This window comes from Toxoplasma gondii, chromosome Ib (assembly GCF_000006565.2).
Source record: "Toxoplasma gondii ME49 chromosome Ib, whole genome shotgun sequence".
NCBI classification, from domain to species: Eukaryota; Apicomplexa; class Conoidasida; order Eucoccidiorida; family Sarcocystidae; genus Toxoplasma; species Toxoplasma gondii.
Window position 1 is genome coordinate 1017425 of NC_031468.1, and position 17985 is coordinate 1035409.

At 52.7% G+C, this 17985-nt stretch overlaps 4 protein-coding genes across 4 annotated transcripts; 2 read left to right on the forward strand and 2 right to left on the reverse strand.

Moving 5' to 3' along the window:
• The first annotated feature begins 1347 nt into the window (after window positions 1–1347).
• TGME49_209060 (thrombospondin type 1 domain-containing protein) lies at window positions 1348–10793 on the forward strand. Its single transcript, XM_018779445.1, has 12 exons — window positions 1348–2831; window positions 3197–3419; window positions 4016–4561; window positions 4843–5106; window positions 5472–5681; window positions 6112–6282; window positions 6751–6921; window positions 7333–7545; window positions 8243–8467; window positions 8845–9021; window positions 9239–9467; window positions 10000–10793. Exons 2-12 carry the CDS (start codon window positions 3260–3262, stop codon window positions 10262–10264), a joined length of 2631 nt encoding a protein of 876 aa, XP_018638460.1. The 5' UTR covers window positions 1348–2831; window positions 3197–3259; the 3' UTR covers window positions 10265–10793.
• Window positions 10794–11505: 712 nt separating this feature from the next.
• Window positions 11506–14491, reverse strand: TGME49_209070 (hypothetical protein). Its single transcript, XM_018779446.1, has 2 exons — window positions 13268–14491; window positions 11506–12286 (listed from the first exon to the last, which is right to left on the reverse strand). The coding sequence occupies exons 1-2, from the start codon at window positions 14315–14317 to the stop codon at window positions 12173–12175; spliced, it is 1164 nt and encodes a 387-aa protein (XP_018638459.1). The 5' UTR covers window positions 14318–14491; the 3' UTR covers window positions 11506–12172.
• Window positions 14473–16762, reverse strand: TGME49_209080 (transport protein particle (trapp) component, bet3 protein). Its single transcript, XM_018779447.1, has one exon. It carries the CDS (start codon window positions 15631–15633, stop codon window positions 14968–14970), a length of 666 nt encoding a protein of 221 aa, XP_018638458.1. The 5' UTR covers window positions 15634–16762; the 3' UTR covers window positions 14473–14967.
• A 654-nt stretch (window positions 16763–17416) lies between these two features.
• On the forward strand, window positions 17417–17923 carry TGME49_209090 (proteasome maturation factor ump1 protein; the record flags this gene model as incomplete). The annotated part of the gene is made up of 1 exon (XM_002369628.2): window positions 17417–17923. The coding sequence occupies one exon, from the start codon at window positions 17417–17419 to the stop codon at window positions 17921–17923; it is 507 nt and encodes a 168-aa protein (XP_002369669.1).
• Between the last annotated feature and the right edge of the window lie 62 nt (window positions 17924–17985).

The following is a 17985-nucleotide window of genomic DNA, read 5'->3' on the forward strand; positions in this document are numbered from 1 at the left end:
GAATTCTGGATACTCAGTCCCCGAGCATTCCTATGGAACTTCGATTTTGATGCGATTCTTTTGAGCAACATTTTTTTCTGCTCTCTGTGGAACAAGAGATTCACACACAAACGACCTTCCCAACCATCAATCGCACGGTACCTCCAACGCCGCGTTATTCACATTGTAGCCAGTTGGACGAATGCCTTTGTTTCCCGGAGGGACTCTTTTGGTTTGATTGTAAGTACGCAGTGAGCTAAAGAAACCCAAGGGACTTGATAAGCACCACTAGATTCATACAGACGACGAAAAGACTCCGCGATTTGAGATCGGCCCCCGAACCCTGTTCCATTCTTGCACTGCTTGACACACTTGCCTGTATCATTCTTCCTAGTTCCTTGTCGGCTCAATCGGAGGTTTTTGTTTATCGCAACTATGCTCTACTGTGCTTTTCACGACCATCATGTTGAGTGAATGAAGTGCAGCATCACTCAGCGTATGTTTAGGTAACCGACATTTGCATACGAACTGAGACAGAGAAAAGCCGATAACTCTCGGGTCACGCTCCCACGCCGTGTTTCCAAGAAACTGGCGTATGCTTGGAGTCATGGAGGTACCCTTGTAAAGATGAGCACGAACGACACATTCGTCGTTCTTCAACTGGGTTCCGAACACCGCGGGACAGTTTGTTGTCTCTATGATTTCAAATCGCGTGAAACTATACAAGAAAACGATAATGTTCATGCTGGAAAGGAAGCATCTGTCTGAGTGAACACACTGCTCAGTCTGCTTGGCTTGCTCTTGATTGATCATTTTCGTCCTAGCCACACACGAAGAAAAGGCGCCGGTGACAACGGTGTTCTTACAAATGCCGGAACACTCATGCACATGAAGCCACGTTCATTCGCGCATACTTCTGCATACAAGAGCCATCATTTAGAAACATATAGCATGAAACTGCACCGTTGTACTCACACTTCCTTCAATATATATATACAATATATATATATATATATATACATATGTACATGTATGCACGTTTCAATACATTTTATATATATGTATATATATGTACATGCAAATTAGGCACATCAAGCTCAGTATGGAGTTCTCTGTTTTTTAGAGAAGTTCGCGGTTGGATGTATGAGACTAGCAGTTTTTGTTCGCTTTTTAAGTCAAGCCGAGCTGGGGCCTTGCCAGCTTTGCTTCAGCATGGTGTGCGCCCAGGCAGCGGGAGACACGCTGAGCAACATCTGTTTCCCCGCGAGCGGACCTTCGGTCTCTGAATAGCTGGAGACAGTTTCCCCGTTTCACTTGTCTTCTTGCTTTCTTTTTCCTACCTCTTTGAAACTCGGGTTTCCCCAACATTTCGCATTTGCGCATATCCTGAAGACATTTTTCTTCGAGAGGTCTTCTCACGCTCTGCTGGCATGTCTGCCCGACAGCTTATCCCGCGGTTTTCTTGCTCGTCTGTGCACGCTGAGAGCGGAGTCGTTTTCAAGACTTTTCGAGACAAAGGACGCTTTGCTCTCTTCTCCATTTATCCCGGAGATTCTTTCGACTTCGCAGCCTTAGTAAAGTGCTTTATGGTGGCCGTGTACCGCCATTCGTCTGGACGGCTTAAAACGACAGTTGCACTGTGTGTAGATAGGGAGATGCTTTCAAGCCACCAACTCGTTGTGTGTCGGCTCCGCGAACGCATTCCGTTCTGCAACTTCAGGGAAATCTCCTTTGCTTTCTGTTGCCGAAGCTTTTTCTAGGACACCGAAACTCGCCGACCTCGTCCCCACCCGTCACGAGTTGTGCCAGCAGCAGGCGGCGGGAGGCAGATCGGCGGTCGGTAAGGAAGTTCGGAGTTCTTCTAGCTGTTTGCAAGCGACTTTGCGAGCTTTCTGAAAACAGAAACGCCCTTCTGTATGGAAGAGAATACCGTCCAGAGGAAGCGACGGCTGCATGCCTCGAAGTGCCTGCCGCGAGACGCCAAACCGCTGCGTGCTCGCGGCGAATTGCAGAAGCCGCGGAACAGGAGGTTGGAGTGTGTGAGCTGTATGCACATCCCGTTTGCGCCTGTGAGCAAAACAGACTGCGATTTGCGCAGTTCGTGAGGTTGGCATTTCCTTTTCGTGGCTCTGCTTTGCCGCAGAACCCGGAGGGAGGCCCTTCGTCGGTCGCGAACTGTGCCAAGACGCGACGACTGGCTTTTCTCCGAGTTTCCTCCTCCGTCGTCCTTTGTCCATCTCCCTTCGAGTCTCGCCTTCGCTCTTCTCCCTCAGAGGAGTCGAAAGCCAACCTTTCTTTCTGGCCCTGCACTCGCCTTGTGTGCAGGATTCTCTGTTTCTGCTGGAGTCGCCGTCTTCCTCTCGTCGCAGTTCTTCTGTTTCGCTCTCGCCGCGTTTGTCTCTGCGTCTCTTGTCTTCTCTAGTCTCTCACTTTGCCTCCACGCGTCTCCTGTGTGTGCATCTCGACCCGCGCTCAACCTGTGCTCTTTCGAGAGAAAAACTCTCTCTCCCTTGCACTCCTTCCACTTCGCTTGCTGTTCCCTCTGTCGTCTCAACCACGGAACAGAGCGCTGTCTCTCCTCTTTCTTCCGCCCTCTGTCTTGTCTTCTGTCGCTTCTACCTGCTTCGTCCTTGTGTCCTTCCCGCCGTCGACCAGCCCCGCGAGAGAGGAGTGACTTCTCTCCTTTGCATGCGCATCCTCTGGGAAGACAACGAAGGCCTTTCGCTGGCGAGTGAAGCCTGCGAGTTCATTTCTTCACGGTGGCTGGGCCTCACCCCTCGAGTGTCTGGACAGAAAGAGCAGAGACGAGGGGCGCTTCGACTCGGCACCGACGCTTTCAAGCGCTCCACGCGGTAAGGCACCCGCGCAGGCATGTGTACGTCCTCTGGAGGAAAACGGACGCGCCGTTCATCGACAACGCCCGGTCACCAGACTGAGGGAAACTCTGTAGACATCGGGTCATCTCTTCCTCTCTCTGCAGACGGCTGCATGCTGCATGCCTCTCCGGAGTGCGTCATGGTCTTCTTTGCAGAAGTCGCCCAAAAAAAGGAGACAAACAACGGGCAGGGCTCGCGCCGACTAGCAACTGCGGAGTGCATTGTGCAACAGAGATAAGTGGTCTCTGCTTTTCTGCGCATCTGGTTTTTGCCCCAGAGCTTAAGACCGGACTTTTGAGTTTTCTTCGATCCTTCCGTCTGGTCTCTGTTTTCTCGATCAGTTCTCTTCAGGTCCCGAGTCGGCCTCGCATCTTTCTTCTTGGCTGTTGCCGCGCTTCTTCACAATGTTCGAAAAACGGAGAAGGAGGGGATTTCTCCCTCCGGCTGCGCTTCTCGGTCTCCTCGCTCTGTTGTCCGCTGACGTAAAAGAGAGCAACGAAGCCTTCTCCCTCTGCGCCGCCTTCGCCCAGAATGCAGGCTCTGCCCACAAGCCGTGGATCGGCAGTGAGTCTCCACGTACAGTTGCCGGTTTCGTGTAGATCAGGCTTTTCCTGGAAATGTTTCTTCGCAAGTTTTTCCTTGGCGCAGCTTTCCGTGGACGTGTGTCTCCTCAGAGGGTGGTTTGAACCGGACGCAGTGAAGCGGTCGCTGTTAATAGTACGAAGATCATCAAGTTAATCTGGGATCTCTCTTGGCATAACGTTAAGTCCTCGTACATGCATGGACAAGAACACTAACAGGGTACTATTCAAGAACGCAACAACTGAAACAGTCAAATAGGGTGATGAACCTTTGTTCACTTAGAACTGGTTGAGCGCAATTCCGAACATCTCTTGACTCCCCTCTGTCTCGAGCGTTTGTGGTTCCGTTGAAGCTGTCTGTTTTTCGTCGAGTCGCGACGCGCAACGGTCTCCAAGCGCTCACCAGCACTGAGAGCCAGCCGTCCGAGTTCTTTTTGACTGCTGAACCCGTGTTGACTTGTACCCTTCTTCTCGCAAGCGGCGTTCGACTTTTCGACGCTCGAGTCGAAGTCAAAGGCGTCGAACTGCACATGCTTTGGCGGCTTGCTGCGTCTCCCCGTTCTTGTGTCTTTTCTCCAGACTGTCCGCGCTTCGGATTCGCCTTCCATGGATCTTCCCGGTCCTCGTCTGCGCTCCTGGAGGCGCCGTCTGAGGCGGAGAGTGTGAGTGCATGCGCGACCAGGTGCCACAACTTTGTGGTTTCTTCCTTCTTCTCTTCTGCGCTCTGTCGCGGCTTCGAGTTCGATCGCCGCACTCGACTCTGCTCGCTCTTCGCTGCGCTGCCCTCGCCTCTGTCTCCCCTCTCCCGGCCCTCGCCGTTCATCGCCTCGGGCGTCTCGCCCACGAAGACCGCCGGCAGTCTGTGCGCGACTTCCTGTCTCGTCTCCGCGTGGAGCGAGTGGGGCGCCTGCGAAGGCGAAGCGCGACCTGGCCGCGGGCCTCTCGACCTGCCCAGCGGCTTCCAGAGACGCTCGCGACACATTCGCCAACTGCCCAGGTGGGGAAGCGAAAAATGCCCCGCCCTCGAAGAAGTCCGGCCGTGCAGCGGAGATCCTCAGTGCGCCATGGAGGGCGTCGGCGTTCTCGGCTGGGGATGCAACCCCGCGGACGACTTCGCAGAAAGCGGTGAGCCAAAGCCGCAGACACCACGAGTGGAGAAGAACAGAGAGAACAGAGAGAACAGAGAGAACAGAGAGTAGCGGGAGAGAGGTGAGAGAGAGAGAACAGAGAGAACCGGGAGAAGAGAGAGAACCGGGAGAAGAGAGAGGAGAGAGAAGGCTCGAGGTGACAAGACCGAGTTCAGGGAAAAGAGTTTCAGAGATGAAACAGTCACCCACCACGGGTCACAACGTCGACGACAGAGAGGCGCGCATGCATTTCTGCATTTCCCCCTGTCTTTCGATCAGGCACCGATCGACATTTCGTGTCAAGTTTTGAGGAATGCGGACGCTTGTGTGCGGCGGATCCAGACTGCACTTTCTTTTCGTTGGATCGGCGGCCTCGCGCCTCGCTGTCTCTGCCCTCTGGCGCTGGCGGCTGGGGCGACGAGAGATATGGCCTGAGGGGAGACAGCGAAACACTTGGACAAGAATCGGCTGCCTCCATGCTCTGTTACATTGTGCACGGTCCGGAACCGGGATGCATGTTTCTCTCAGAGCACTTTGTTTCAGGTAAGAGACTTTTTTATTTCCAGGAAACTGTCCGCTTCCTGCACATCCCCACCAGCCTCGGGTGCGTGTTGAGGCTGTGTTTTCCCCTTCGTTTCCAGACTCCTTCGTCGTTGTATTTCGCTTGTTCTCTCTCCTCATCTCCTTCTGACTGCATGTCCGTCTCTTCCCTTCCTCGCCTTCGCGCCTTGCCTTCTCTCTGTATCTCTTTGTCGGTCTCGTCCTCCTGCTGCCGTGCCTTCCTCTGCTGGGCTCTGACTAGGCGCCCCCTTCCGCGGTTTTGTTCTTGTCTCCACTCTTCTTCCGTCGCAACCTGGTTCTCCCCGCGCCTCCGAAATTTCTCTTCGTCCCCCTTTGCCTCTCCTCAGCGCCTCGTCTGGGAGGCACTGCGGCATGCCCTGTCGACTGCGTGGCGGGAGAGTGGGGAGACTGGAGCCCCTGCAGTCACCCTTGTGGGGCTTCGCAGCAGTCGAGGACGCGCGACGCGAAGATTCCTGCGCGAAATGGAGGGAAGGCATGCCAGCTGGTGGAGACCAGAAACTGCCTGGGAAGCCCCATGTACCCCCGAGTGAACTGCGGTAAAAGAAAACTCGAAAACTGCACGAAAAACGCTGCTTCCCGACCTCGAAAGTGGAGAGAGCTAGTCAGTGCATAGGAGAGACACTTGAAGTTGAGGGTGCCAAGAGAAAGACGCGGACGCTTGTGATGACGCCGACTACCGGAGAAAGAAACCGGAAACAGAGGAGATGAAGAGACGCAGAAAAAAAGAAAAAGACGTGAGTGTATTGAGTGAAGGCTGCTGTCTCTGCTCGTGTTGGTGATACACCCGCAGTTCTTCTCTCGGTCTTCTTTTCTCTTTCTTTCGTCTTTTCTTCTCTTTCTCTCGTCTTTTCTCGCGGCCTTGCCCTTTTCTTTTGATTGTCTTTTCCTTTGTGTTGCCTGCTTTTCTTTCTCCCCCCCCCTTTTCTCATTTTCTCGTGTTTCTTTCACTTTCTTCGGGGTTCGCAGCGCAAGCGGAGTGTACGTACGCTCCGTGGTCCGCGTGGTCGCCGTGCAACAGTCCCTGTGAAGGCGGAACGCAAGAGCGAGTTCGATCTGTTCTCACGGGAGACAGGAGTACTTGCAAAGCAGTGAAAATGGTTCGCGCATGCAACGACGGAATCGCCTGTTCTTCCAGAGGTGCGTCGCAGTGCTTCTCTCGACTCTCTTTCTTCTTCCGGCCGGCCGTCGCTGCTCGGTGATGCTTCAACTCGCCTTCGACTCTCCTTCGACAGTGGACGAGCGGGGACAAAGGGGAAACCGAGGAACGCGAGGGAGGGAAGAGAAGACGGGGAGAACGCGGGGAGAACTCGGGAGAGCGACAGAAATTCAACATACGAGAGAGACAGCGAGAAGGGACAGGCGATGTACAGACAGACTGACAGCGAGGTCGAGAGACAGGCGGAAGGGGCGAGACAGAAGTCGGGGAAGCGAGTGGAAGAAAAAGGAAGAGATGGTGCGAGAGAAATGGGCAAAGAAGAACGAGATTGAGAGTCAGAGATCGCTGAAGAAGTGTGTGACTCGCCGCTCTCTGTTGTTTTGCTTCCTGCTGCGTCCTCCAGCGCCTTTTTTGACTCCAATAAATCTCTTTTTTCTCTCTTGCTTCAGTCGGATGCAACGCGAGTTCCTTCGGTGCGTGGTCGCCGTGCACTGCGAGCTGTGAAGGCGGAGAGCGACACAGGTCGCGTCAAATCGATTTTTCTTTCGGACCCGGCGGCAGTGCATGCGCCGGAGTTTCGCCCTCGCAAGTGGAGACATGCAACGAGGATGTCGCCTGCGGTACGAAGAGCCGTTCAGGACTCGAAGTTTTCGCTGGATTCGTCTCTCCTTCACACTCAGACGCGCCTCCGTTTTCTATCCCGTTCTTTTGCGCGGCACTGGCAGCCGACGCCGGTCGGCGTCCACGCCCGATCGTGCGAAGACGATGAATGTTGCGTTTCGAAACGCGTTTGTCCGTCTTCGAGCAGGAAACCTGCGAATGTGGACGCGCTGGAGAATACATCTGTAGACATGTGATCGTCTGTCCATGCGTAGAGATGCGCGCCTGTCCGACATCTCTTCAAATGTATCTGTGAGTCTCTCTGAGGAAGAGAGACTCGGGATTTCCGCGCTTTCTTGTCCGACCTGCAAGAAACAACGACTTCTTCTTGCTGTTTTTTGTGATGGCCAATCTCTTGTTCTCTGCTTCAGGCAACACCTGCGAGTTCAGCCCTTGGGAAGAGTGGAGCGCATGCAAGGCTGTGCCAGGCGCTGGCTGTGGCAAGCGAAACGGCAGACGACAGAGATACCGAGGAATTCTAAAACAGAACAGAGACTCCTTTTCAGGCCGACCGCTGCCGTGTGGAGACAACCAAGCCTTCGTCGAAGTTCAGGACTGCGTTGTGCCTGGCGCCGACACTTGCGGTCAGAAGCAGTCTCTCGACAGAGTCCAGTCTCACGCGTCGCTCTTCACATACGTCTGCATATGGTGATATATCTCTGTGTATGTTAATACATGCATGGGAATAGTTCAGGAGAATAGACGACATATTTATAATATATATATGCATTTTCTACATGCATTTATATATATATATATATATATTCATATACATTTACATATATATATATGTATGTATGTATGTATGTATGTATGTATGTATGTATGTATGTATGTATGTATGTATGTATGTATGTATGTATGTATGTATATGCACATATGCGCGTCTATCACTGTGCTCTAGCGCGAGTGTGTTTTGAGTCCAAAGTTATTCATGTATAGCTCGTGAGAGAGAATTTGTGGCGCATAGGATTGATACAAAACTGTGGATGTGCATCTCTATGTCTCTCTATGCGGTGTATCCAAGAGTGGAAATCTCCACATCCAAGTACATGCCTGTCTACGGAACTACTTGATTATGTATATGCTTGAAATCCATGGTGAACTCTCGATATGCGCGCGACCGCTTCTTCCCTGATGGGTGCTTTCGTGTCTTGTGGTGCTCTCGAACATGCCCGTTAAAAGTGAAATCGTTTTCCGGCGTGTATGTCTGAGCTGCTCGTCTCTGCGAAGCGTCGCTGCTTGGATTTCGTTTCTGGAGTCAGACTTTCTTTTCTTCAGCGGACGCATGCGTGATGACGCCGTGGACAACCTGGTCCGCATGCAGTGCGACTTGCGGCGAAGGCTGGCGCTCGCGAGTCCGATCGATTCTAAAACCTCTCCTCTCAGACAGTGGAAAAGAGGGATGCCCGCCGACTGTCGAGACAGAGCGTTGCTCCACGAGCGAACTTCCTTGCCCGGAAGCCCCGCCTGAAGAAAACAGTAGTGGCTTTTTCGGCTCTGGAAGTAAGAAGCGGTCCGCTGGAGAAACAGCTCACACAAGTGGAAGAGATAGAGAGATGTCACATAGGTGCAGCAAAGCAGAGACTTGTTTACCCTAAACCCAGGAGGAAACAGAACTCCGTTCGAACTGCTTCTCGACGAGAATGTCGTGAAGGAAGAGGAAGAAAAACGAACGAAAAACCGCCTGCTGGGCGACCACACTGGCCAGGTTCTTCGCAGAGCGCTCGACGTGGATCTGGAAGGCACTCGTTTCTGCAGGTTCAGATTCATAGGTTGCGAGTTCTTCAACTCGAAAATACACGCAGGTTCTTGAAGAGTCAAGAAGCTCTTTCAACGCCTCGAGTGAAGATTTGTGACGTTGGAAAACTGCGCTTCTTCAGGTCCCCAGTGCGAGATGGGAGAATGGCAGCCATGGACAGCATGCAATGGAGAATGTCAGAGATTCCGATTTCGTCTCCCGCTGGCCGGCCGCTCCACGCAGTCTGCCTGTTCTATGGAACTCCAAGAGGAATCCTGCGACCCGGGAGCATGCATTTCAGCTGGCAACGCCGAGGCTTGTGAGCGAAGCGCGAGGGGCCTCAGACGGAAGGCAAAGACGATGTTTCCTTTTTCTTCAGGGAATGGCATGTTTCGAGAGAAGCTGCGGAGGAGCATTTTCAGGAAATCTCAGAGACTTGACAAAGAGCGCCAAGCTGCATGTGTTGTAGCCTTCGAGGCTGCACGGCCTGTGTCCACTGCATGCACCCAATTCGTCTGCGCGTTATCTTTTCTTAGGGGCTGGAAAGAACTCGGCCACAGCTCAGGCGGCTCTAGGCTTCCTGCCCTCTGAGAAGGGAAGCAGCTCCGGTGTACGCGCAGCTGGAGACTCTTTCTCGCCGTTCGAAACCGCGACCGTCCTCCCCGCCTCGCAGGCAGATGTCTCTGCCATCGCGCGCGCATGTCTTTTGAGCATTCTCCTCACGCTACTCATCGTCTTCCTCTTTGTCTACTTCAGAAAGAAGAGGTAGGTGAATTGGAAGTCGCACTCCTTTTCCGGCAGATGAGTCTGTTCAAGTGTCTACACATATCGATTTCTGCAGACCTTTTTGTCTCTGTATCTGTGCCTATAGATACATTCATGCTTATTTATGTCTATATTTATACATATTTACATCTCCATTTATATATATATATATATTTATATATTTATTTATATATTTATATATATATTTATAGATACATATATATGTATATGTCCACCTGTCTGTGTCTCTCTGTGGATATGTGTGTTTTTTCTCCTGCGAGTGAAGAAACTGCTTGAATGTGTGCTTCGAGTTTTTTTTGTCAATTTACACCCTTCTGAAGATTCCAGGAACGCCTTGTTTCCTGGCGTCAGGAGGTGTCAACTTGTCTCTCGTGCAGGTTGTGTAAGCTTTCGTGAGGCGTCCGATGGAGCCCAGATGCAATGTCTTTAATTTTTTTTGTCTGAGATAGCTTTTAGGAGCAGAGCGTCACTGACCGCTTGTGCCTCCTGTCTACCTTTCGTTCTTTCTTAGCGTGCGAGGACGTCGGTACATTTATCCGCTAGACGGGAGCTGGTCTGCAGCGAATTCCTTTGGAGACAACGACGAGACGAGCAGCTTCGTCATGACGCAGGGGCGAGAAAACTCCCAAGAAAACCAGAACGCGGAACCGGGAGAGACTCACGCAGAGACCGAGGAAGTCGAAAGCAATGCCAGCGAAAAACTCGCGAAAGTCGACGTGGACCAGGACTTGGCTTTCTGGGATGACGAGGACGAGGCCAGCAAAGATGACAAGTAAAACAAGAGACCAAGGATAGATCGAAGACAAAGAGAGAGACGAAGAAGAGACAAAGAGAAGAGAAAAAAGGTCGAGGAAGCAGTCGAGTTCCTGCTTTTCCTGCGACGCGGCTCTGAGGCAGAGCTCATCAGAAACGGGGGCAAAAACAGAGAGAAGACGACCAGAATGGGCTAGAATGGGAGCATGCATGGAAACGCGTGCAAAGCGCCTTCCGCAGAGAACCTTTCCTCAAAGGAACCGCTCTCAGGTCCCACACCCGAGAAGGCTTACCCTTCTCATTTTTGCGGGAGTCTCTCCTCCCTGGAGGTTTTGCTCCTTTGTGTCTGTTTTCCTGTTTTCGGCAAGCCTCTCTTCTTCGTTTCTCCAAAGAAGCTCTGTGCACAGTTCTCCGGATCAAGCTAACCGTATTCTGGAGATTCTTTTCTCATGAAAAAAGAGAATGTGTTTCGTCGGGAAGACCACTGAGGGTGCAAAACTTCACCTGCCAAGACAAGCAGGGAATCCCAACAATCAATTTCTCAAATCCGCTGCAAGTTACAGGCTCCACGCACACCTAGACATGCGAAACAGTCTGTATCCACCATATATATATATATATATATGCGTGGCGAACCAGAGTGAAGAAATGTATATTTATATATATAAGTTCATGTGCAGAGAATATTTAGGCGTTTACATGTTTGTTACGCTATAAAGCATGTTCAGTGATATATCCGCTCGTACGTACCGAATTAAACCCGTGTGGTCACCTACAAGTAGGTATATATACCTATGTATATTCAGGTATACGCAGTGCAGAAACGTATATATATATATATATATATATATTTATATACATACATACTCATGTATGGATACGTAGAGTAGAAGATTCATTTGTTTATGTGCACATGTTGATGTTTAAATATGCGTCTTCACGAGACGCGTATGCGTGGAGAGTCTGGACAGCTGAAGGATGTGGAGAGAGCAGGAGTCGAAGAGACCAACCTTTTTGAAGCGTGAGTGAATTCCACCCGAATCGAGCGCGTCCCACCCCAAAAGGTGGACGAACGACGACATTTCAAAGCTCTGTCGATCTGCAGATGATTCTTCATATATATACACACATGCATATTGGTATCTCTCTCTATATATAATATGTCTATATCTGTTTATGCATGCGTATGTAAGTACATGCATGTATTTGACTAGATGTTTTCATCGATCTATGCGTCGAACATGTACGTATCCTTCTCTATCTTCCTTCTCGCTCTCTCCTTTTATGCGCGTCCTGAGTCTTCTCGCCGTCTGTTTCTCTCTCTACCTTCCTTCCCTTGCCGCGCGCTCTGTTCCCGCTCTCCAACATGTTTTCTCTGTCTATTCGGATTCCCCTTGCACTCTGTTTCTCTTTTTTCCACCTCCTGTCTCTATGGCCTCCTCGTACATGTGCAAACATTCGTCGAGCGAACCTTCCTGTCTCACAGGTGCCCTCGGGGGTTTGGCACAATCTGCATGCGCGAAGACTAAAAAATTAACTCGTCACGCGGAAACAGCTTTTTTCAGCTTCTCTACAGTTCTCAAACCTCAACAGATGTTGCAGAATCTCCAACCCAACTGCCGCGGACGAAGCGGAGCTGCGTTGTGCTCGCCGAGACAATCTCAAATCCAGAGAAAACCGTGAGAAAAGCAAACTTCCTCTCCTTTACGCGGACTGCAACATCCCTGTACTACCGAAGCTCGATGTGGACTCTTTCAACACAGTTCCACATCTATATGTATATATGTGCATACATGTGTATGGATATAGTCTCGCATGTATACCTCTCTACGCATGCTTGTGTTGCTCGACGCAGCGGGGAAGAACCCACTGAGATGAGACTCCATTGCTGGGGGACAGGGAGAAAAAAGGCACCAAACCTGTTCTCGGTCTCACTGGACAATGCGGAAGAGTGCAGAGACATCCGTATGTACTACTGCACCACGCGGAGGAGTCTTTAAAACCTTGGATACTTCTCGTTTGCTCACTCGGGACCTGCACAGATTCTGGAACGCGAACGAAAGACAACGGAGGCAGAAAATCGTTGCAGGCTTTCTTGCCTCGTGAACTCTGCAAACAGAAAAGTGAAACGGTTCCCCACTCCAAAGGCCGTTTATACAAACCTAGGAGGCCCACCTTATACCGCGTACGAAACAAATGCATCTCTGCAGGAAATATCTACATGGAGACAGGCTTCTGTACATATACACAGCTCCACATCCACACACACACACATCCATACAGCTTATGTGTGTATGCATATGCATATAGGTACATATATATATATACATGTATATATATATATATATATATGTACATGCTGATAGGTATATATATATATATATATATATATATATATATATACGCACATGTAGATAGGTATGTACATATATGTTTATTTGTGACCATAAATGCACGTATGTATCGTTTTTTTGTGTTTGAAGAAGTATCGTGCGCAGAATTTAATAAGAGTCATAAAAAGTAAAACGTTGAAATTGTTCGCTGTTTCAGTCTTCTTTGATGGCGGCAAGCACCAGTTCCCGGATCTGCGGATTTTCGAGAGCTGCACAGACTCTCTCTTTGTCATTAAGCTGCTTCGTCAGGCCTTTCGCGTCTTCATGGGCAAAAATCTCAAGGTCGACAAAGAGCTGTTTCTGCATGCGTTTCTTCTGCCGGAGAGAAGAAAAGACTCGAGCAAATTGGTGACTCTTGGAGACAGCGCCTGCGTTGCTTCTTTCGCTCTCTTCACAAGCCCCGTCCCCGTTTTTTATCAGTTCTCTTCTCGGCTGGCTCCTCGATCTTCTTCCGTTGGCTTCCGTCTCTTCTTCTTCTTCCTCCTCCTCTTCCTCTTCCTCTTCTTCTTGCTCTGTTGCTTTGTGTGCCTTCTCTGCCTCGTGGTGAAGCTGCTGGAGAAGAAAGAAGTTGGGAGAGACAAAGGGAAACCTCTCACTCAGTTTACACCGAACCGCGAGGCCGATGAGACTCACCATCGAGCACTTTGCGTTCGTCGGCACCAAGCCGACTTTCACAACAGCAGGAGAGGAAGCGAAAGATCCACAGACGCGAGAAAAGGAGGAAGAAGATGAGACATGACCAGAGGAAGAGGAAGAAGCGTGTGGCGGCTGTGCCGGAGGTTGTCTTTGAAACTCGTCACTCAAGCTGTTCTCTCGTTTGCGCGACGACATACGAACAGAAGCCGCTTCCGTCGTTCCTCTACAGACGCTTCTCTCTTCTCTACACCCTGCACCCGCTTCTTCCTCGCTCGCTCTTCCCTCTCGTTCGTCTTGTTCTGCCTCCCTGTCTCCCGTCCTCAGCGCCTCCTCGTTCTGCATGCAAATCATTTCGGGGGTGGTGACCCCCAAATCGCCAAGTGTATAGACAGGGAACTCTGGGTCCCGGATCCCGCGAACGGCAAAAAAGATTTCTTGGCCGAGAGGAGAAAGAGCAGCCAAAGCCTCTTCTTCTCGTTTCGCCTTCTCGTCATCACCATGACCCCCCATACGAAGCGCGCCTGCAGAGCACCGTGGATTTGCAGATTCCTCGGAAAAGTCACTTTTTCTGGAAACTTCTTCAGAGAAAAAAGACACGGAGAAAACCGGCGCAGCTCCATCCTGTTCTTCTCTTCTACGGCCAGCGTCTCTTCTGTCGCTTCCTGTCTTCCCTTCCTCTCCAGAGAATCTCGCTGCGGCAAAAACTCGCTCTTCTTCTCTGCTGTCTCGCGTCGCTGCTGCCGGCGTCTCCTTTCTCTCTTCATCGCTCTCGAATCTCCCTGGGCCTCTTTCTGCCCCTCTCTTCTCTACCTTCTTTGTTTCTCCATCCTCCACCTTCTCTTCTGCCTTTCCAGCCTCCTCAGTCTCTCCCCCTTCCGTCTGCTGCGTCGCTCTCTTTCCTTCGCTGCTTCTCTCCCGCGACTGGAGAGAGCTGAGAGTCGTCGCAGACGCAGACGCCGAGGAGGCCGGCGAAGCAGAGGAGGAGAAGCGACTGGAGTCGCGTTCTTCTGCCGAGTCCCAGAAGCTTGGTCGCTTCGGCGCCCACATCGTGAAGTTCCGCTGGACTGAACGGCCTCTCGCATGCAGAAGAGTGCACTGAGCTCCCAGGCAACAGCCGGGCGGGGAGGCGAGACGCGCATGCGCGCGCAGTCGAGGAGAAAACTCGGGCAAAAAAAGAACGGATAAAAAATCCTTGTTTCGCACGCGAAATGGACGGAGAAAGCCCCAGAATGCCTTCTCTTGAGCACAAAAAACACCCCACGCTCTCGCGAGACCTGAGTATGAAAAGGAATTTCGGATCGCTGCCGTTTGAGGAAGAAGTCTTCGCAACCTTCTCCGGTGTATTTCCACACTCGGCCTCTCTCAGGTGCCGGGGCTTCCCGCGCAGTCCGAAGACGGTCCTCTCAAAACTGCACTTTCTGCGTCCTCTTCCACGCGTCCTCCCGCTGTTCTTGAGCCTCTCGGACTCAACCTGTCGAGACATAAGTCGGCGGACCTCCCTTGTCTTCTTCGCTTCTCTTCTCTTCCACGTTATCCTTCGTCCCTCTGCTTCATGTCCTCTCTTAATCTCCACCAATCTCTCTCCCTTGAGCTCGCCCACTGTCTGCCAGTCTTCTTTCTTTCTGCCTAGAGCTCTCTTTCGTTCTCAATCTCTCTCTCGTTCTTGACCTCTTTCTCTCTCTCGCGGCCTCTCTCTTTCAGGAGGGAATGCGAATCTGGAAGGAGCAGCAGGGACTGGCAGCCGCGTCTGCAGTGACGGTGCAGCTGAGACCCATATTCGCGAGCGCGCCGCGAATGATTCCAGAGAGCAGAGAAACGTGGACGAGAGGCTCTTGACAGAGTGCCGCGACGGCGCCGGCCGCGTCCACTCCCTCGACTCGCTCGCGTCCGTCGGCGCGTGTTGCGGGGACTCCGGTGTACGTACACCCGGCGAGCAGATCTTTCGCGTCCGCGGGGCGCAGACGTCGGAGCCAGGGGAGGTCGTGGTCCTGGATGACGTATCCGCCGCGGCGATTGGTCTGCAGGCGGTCTGCCTGTTTCTGGAAGAGAACTTGCCACAGATCTTTGCAGACGAATTTGAGACACTCCCGCTGTTCCCACATGCGCGTGGAGAGCCGCAGCGAAAGCCGCTCGAGGAGTCGAACGCCGATCTGGAAGCCCGCTGCCTCGAGGACCGCGACGGTCTCCGCGCGGTCGCCTCGGCTGCGGCGCGCTGCGTAGCTCACCACCTCCTGCTGGAGCAGCTGCAGTCCACTGGCGGCGACTTCCACGACCGGAGGCGAGAGAACTGCGGGAGACGCTTGAGCAGACACACTCGATCCGGAAGGCATGAAGAATCCCGGTCGTGCTCCGGAGCTCAGCATGGTGCAGCGAGCGATCTGAGGGCAGGCGCAAACGCAGGAGAGTCAGAGAGGAGACACGCAGGCGGAGAGGAAGCGAGAGAGACCGGGGGAAGAGGAAGAGCGATCAGAGGGAGAGAAGACGAGAGATCGCGGGGGAAGCTACTGGAAAGAGAAGAGTCTCGACAGAGGGGAGAGAGACATCTTGGTCTTGCATGAGGCAGAGAAACTGCGCAGAACCGGAAGAGAGAGAGAAAAGAGACGCGCGAAGGCGGTTTTGACAGGCGCGGAGGGAGGGGAGTCGCAGAGAGGAAGAGTCGAAGCAAGGAGACAATGCGGAAAAACGGAGAAAAGATGCCGAAGGCTTCGCGAAGAAATACACGCCGTGGGATCCAAGGAGCTTGTCCGATGACGCTTATATTTGCGAGACTATCGAAACGAAGAAGCGATACTGTTCGCGAGGAAGGGATGTGCCTGGACGGCCACCGTTGGAGTCGAATTCTTTTTCACGCAGACAGAAACAGTGATGCCTTCTCGGATTCGCTCGACCCTCTAAGTTGGGATGGAAACCAGAGGAGGCAACGACAGCGAAAAGTCGAACGCAGAGAGGAAACGAGACACTGACAAAGCGCAGTCTGCTTCTGGCAAGCGCCTTCACTCGAATCGGCGCAAAACGCGAGCACACACGAGACGCAAGGGGCTTCCTTCCCGGAACAAGCGGCCGACGCGGGGGCTTTCTCGAGATGCTCACATCCCGGCTCCTGGGGTGTAGTACATGGTGTACATACACCGCGGACACGACGGAAAGAGGGAAAATCAGGAAGCCCACGCCAGGCAGAGAGCTCGACGGGAGGCAGGGGACGCAGAAAAAGTTATCTACCAGCAGAGAGAGGTCACGAGCACCGGCAGATCTGTCTGGTGTCGAGGAGAAAACTTCACGAAAGCGGACAGCAGCCGTTGTAAAACGCTGTGCATCCACTCGACGAAGCGTAAGCCAGCCGAGACACAAAACAGACGATGATGAGAGAGGCTGGAAGAGACGGAAGAACCTGCGACGCGTTTCTCCCAAATCCGCGCTCGTTTCTCGCCCGACGAAAGGGTGTGCATGGGAGAGAGGCAAGTGTACGTACACCCGAAGTGTGAAGCTCACCGGAAGGCGTTTTCTGTGTCGCTTTCTTTTTTGACTGAGGCCTCTCTTCTCTCTCCCAACAGTGGCGGCAGGCTCGGCGCACACATCGGCTTATCTTCGAGTGCAGCGATCCGAAAATTCAGGGGGTTGCCAGACAAAATGTACACACTGCGAGGCTGCAACGGCGGTCTCTAATGAGGCGTGACGAGCTCCTCAAAATGTTTCTTTCGACGAAATTCATGAGCGATACACAATGTGAAGAAAGCAAAGACACAACGCTTCTCGGCCTCGTCTTTCTCCGACGTGAAAAGCCACTTTGAGAGGAGTCTTTTTCTCCTCGCCCCGTGTCTTCTTCCAGAACGCCTTCCTCTTGAATGGTGCTGTTCCGCGATTTTCTCTGTATTCCTTCCCTCAAAGACGCTCTGCCTCCTTCCATCTCTTCCATTTCAGTCCCTTTCTCTCGCCTAACCTCGACTGCTGCTCCTCTCTTCTCAGTTGTCTCTTTCAATCCCTCCCTCAATTCTCTTCGTAGTCCATCCTTCCTCGCCAGTCTCTGCTGCGATCCTGTTGCGTCGTTCCGCCGCTCTCCGCCGCTCTCCGCTACTCCGTCGCTTTCTTCTCTCTCGGAATCCCGTACGTCTCCTGCTCACACTGCGCTCCCTGACGCGTCGACACACCATGGACTACGAAGCGTCGGCGTCTGCGGCTTCGGCGGCTCTGGCGGGCGCGCCGGCGGCGGCAGTGGCCTTTCCTCCTCACTTTCCGAACGCACTTCTTCACCAGGGCCTTTCCCTGGCCTCTCCGGTCTCCTCTGTCTCCGCCGTCTCGGCTGTCTCCTGCGTCTCCGCGCCGCCGCCGGCAGGCCTGGCGCCGCGGCACCCTCTGGAGACCCGGCAGAGTCTCCACCTCCGCGAGCGCGAGAGAACAGAATTCCAGCGAGCTGCGCGGCTGTACGGCCTGCACGCTCCACTGCGTCTGAAGATGGAGAGAGAGCTCTGCGCGATGTCGCAGCGCCTGCCGGGTCTGCCCTCCTCGCTCTGGGGACTACAGACGCTGATGCGCCTCGACGAGGAAGTCGCCGCCGAAGACTTCTTGAACCGGGAGAAGCCCGATGAAGACGAACTCGCAGGCTTCGGTCCCGGCCTCGGCATCCACGAGAAACTCGAGAGACGCATGGGCATCTGAAGCGGCTGTCGAAAAGATGGAGGCGGCGAGGTTATCGCGGATCATCCACGTCTCAGTGTGTG

Excerpts from the sequence above, each read along its gene's own strand:
- TGME49_209060 (XM_018779445.1), top strand. The coding sequence starts at position 3,260 with ATGTTCGAAAAACGGAGAAGGAGGGGATTTCTCCCTCCGGCTGCGCTT. Across the intron at positions 6,283-6,750 it reads AATCGCCTGTTCTTCCAGAG|TCGGATGCAACGCGAGTTCC; the intron begins GTGCGTCGCAGT and ends CTCTTGCTTCAG. Across the intron at positions 9,022-9,238 it reads AGCTGGCAACGCCGAGGCTT|GGGCTGGAAAGAACTCGGCC; the intron begins GTGAGCGAAGCG and ends ATCTTTTCTTAG.
- TGME49_209070 (XM_018779446.1), bottom strand. The coding sequence starts at position 14,317 with ATGTGGGCGCCGAAGCGACCAAGCTTCTGGGACTCGGCAGAAGAACGC. Across the intron at positions 12,287-13,267 it reads CGAACGCAAAGTGCTCGATG|AATCTGTGCAGGTCCCGAGT; the intron begins GTGAGTCTCATC and ends TTCGCGTTCCAG.
- TGME49_209080 (XM_018779447.1), bottom strand. The coding sequence starts at position 15,633 with ATGCTGAGCTCCGGAGCACGACCGGGATTCTTCATGCCTTCCGGATCG.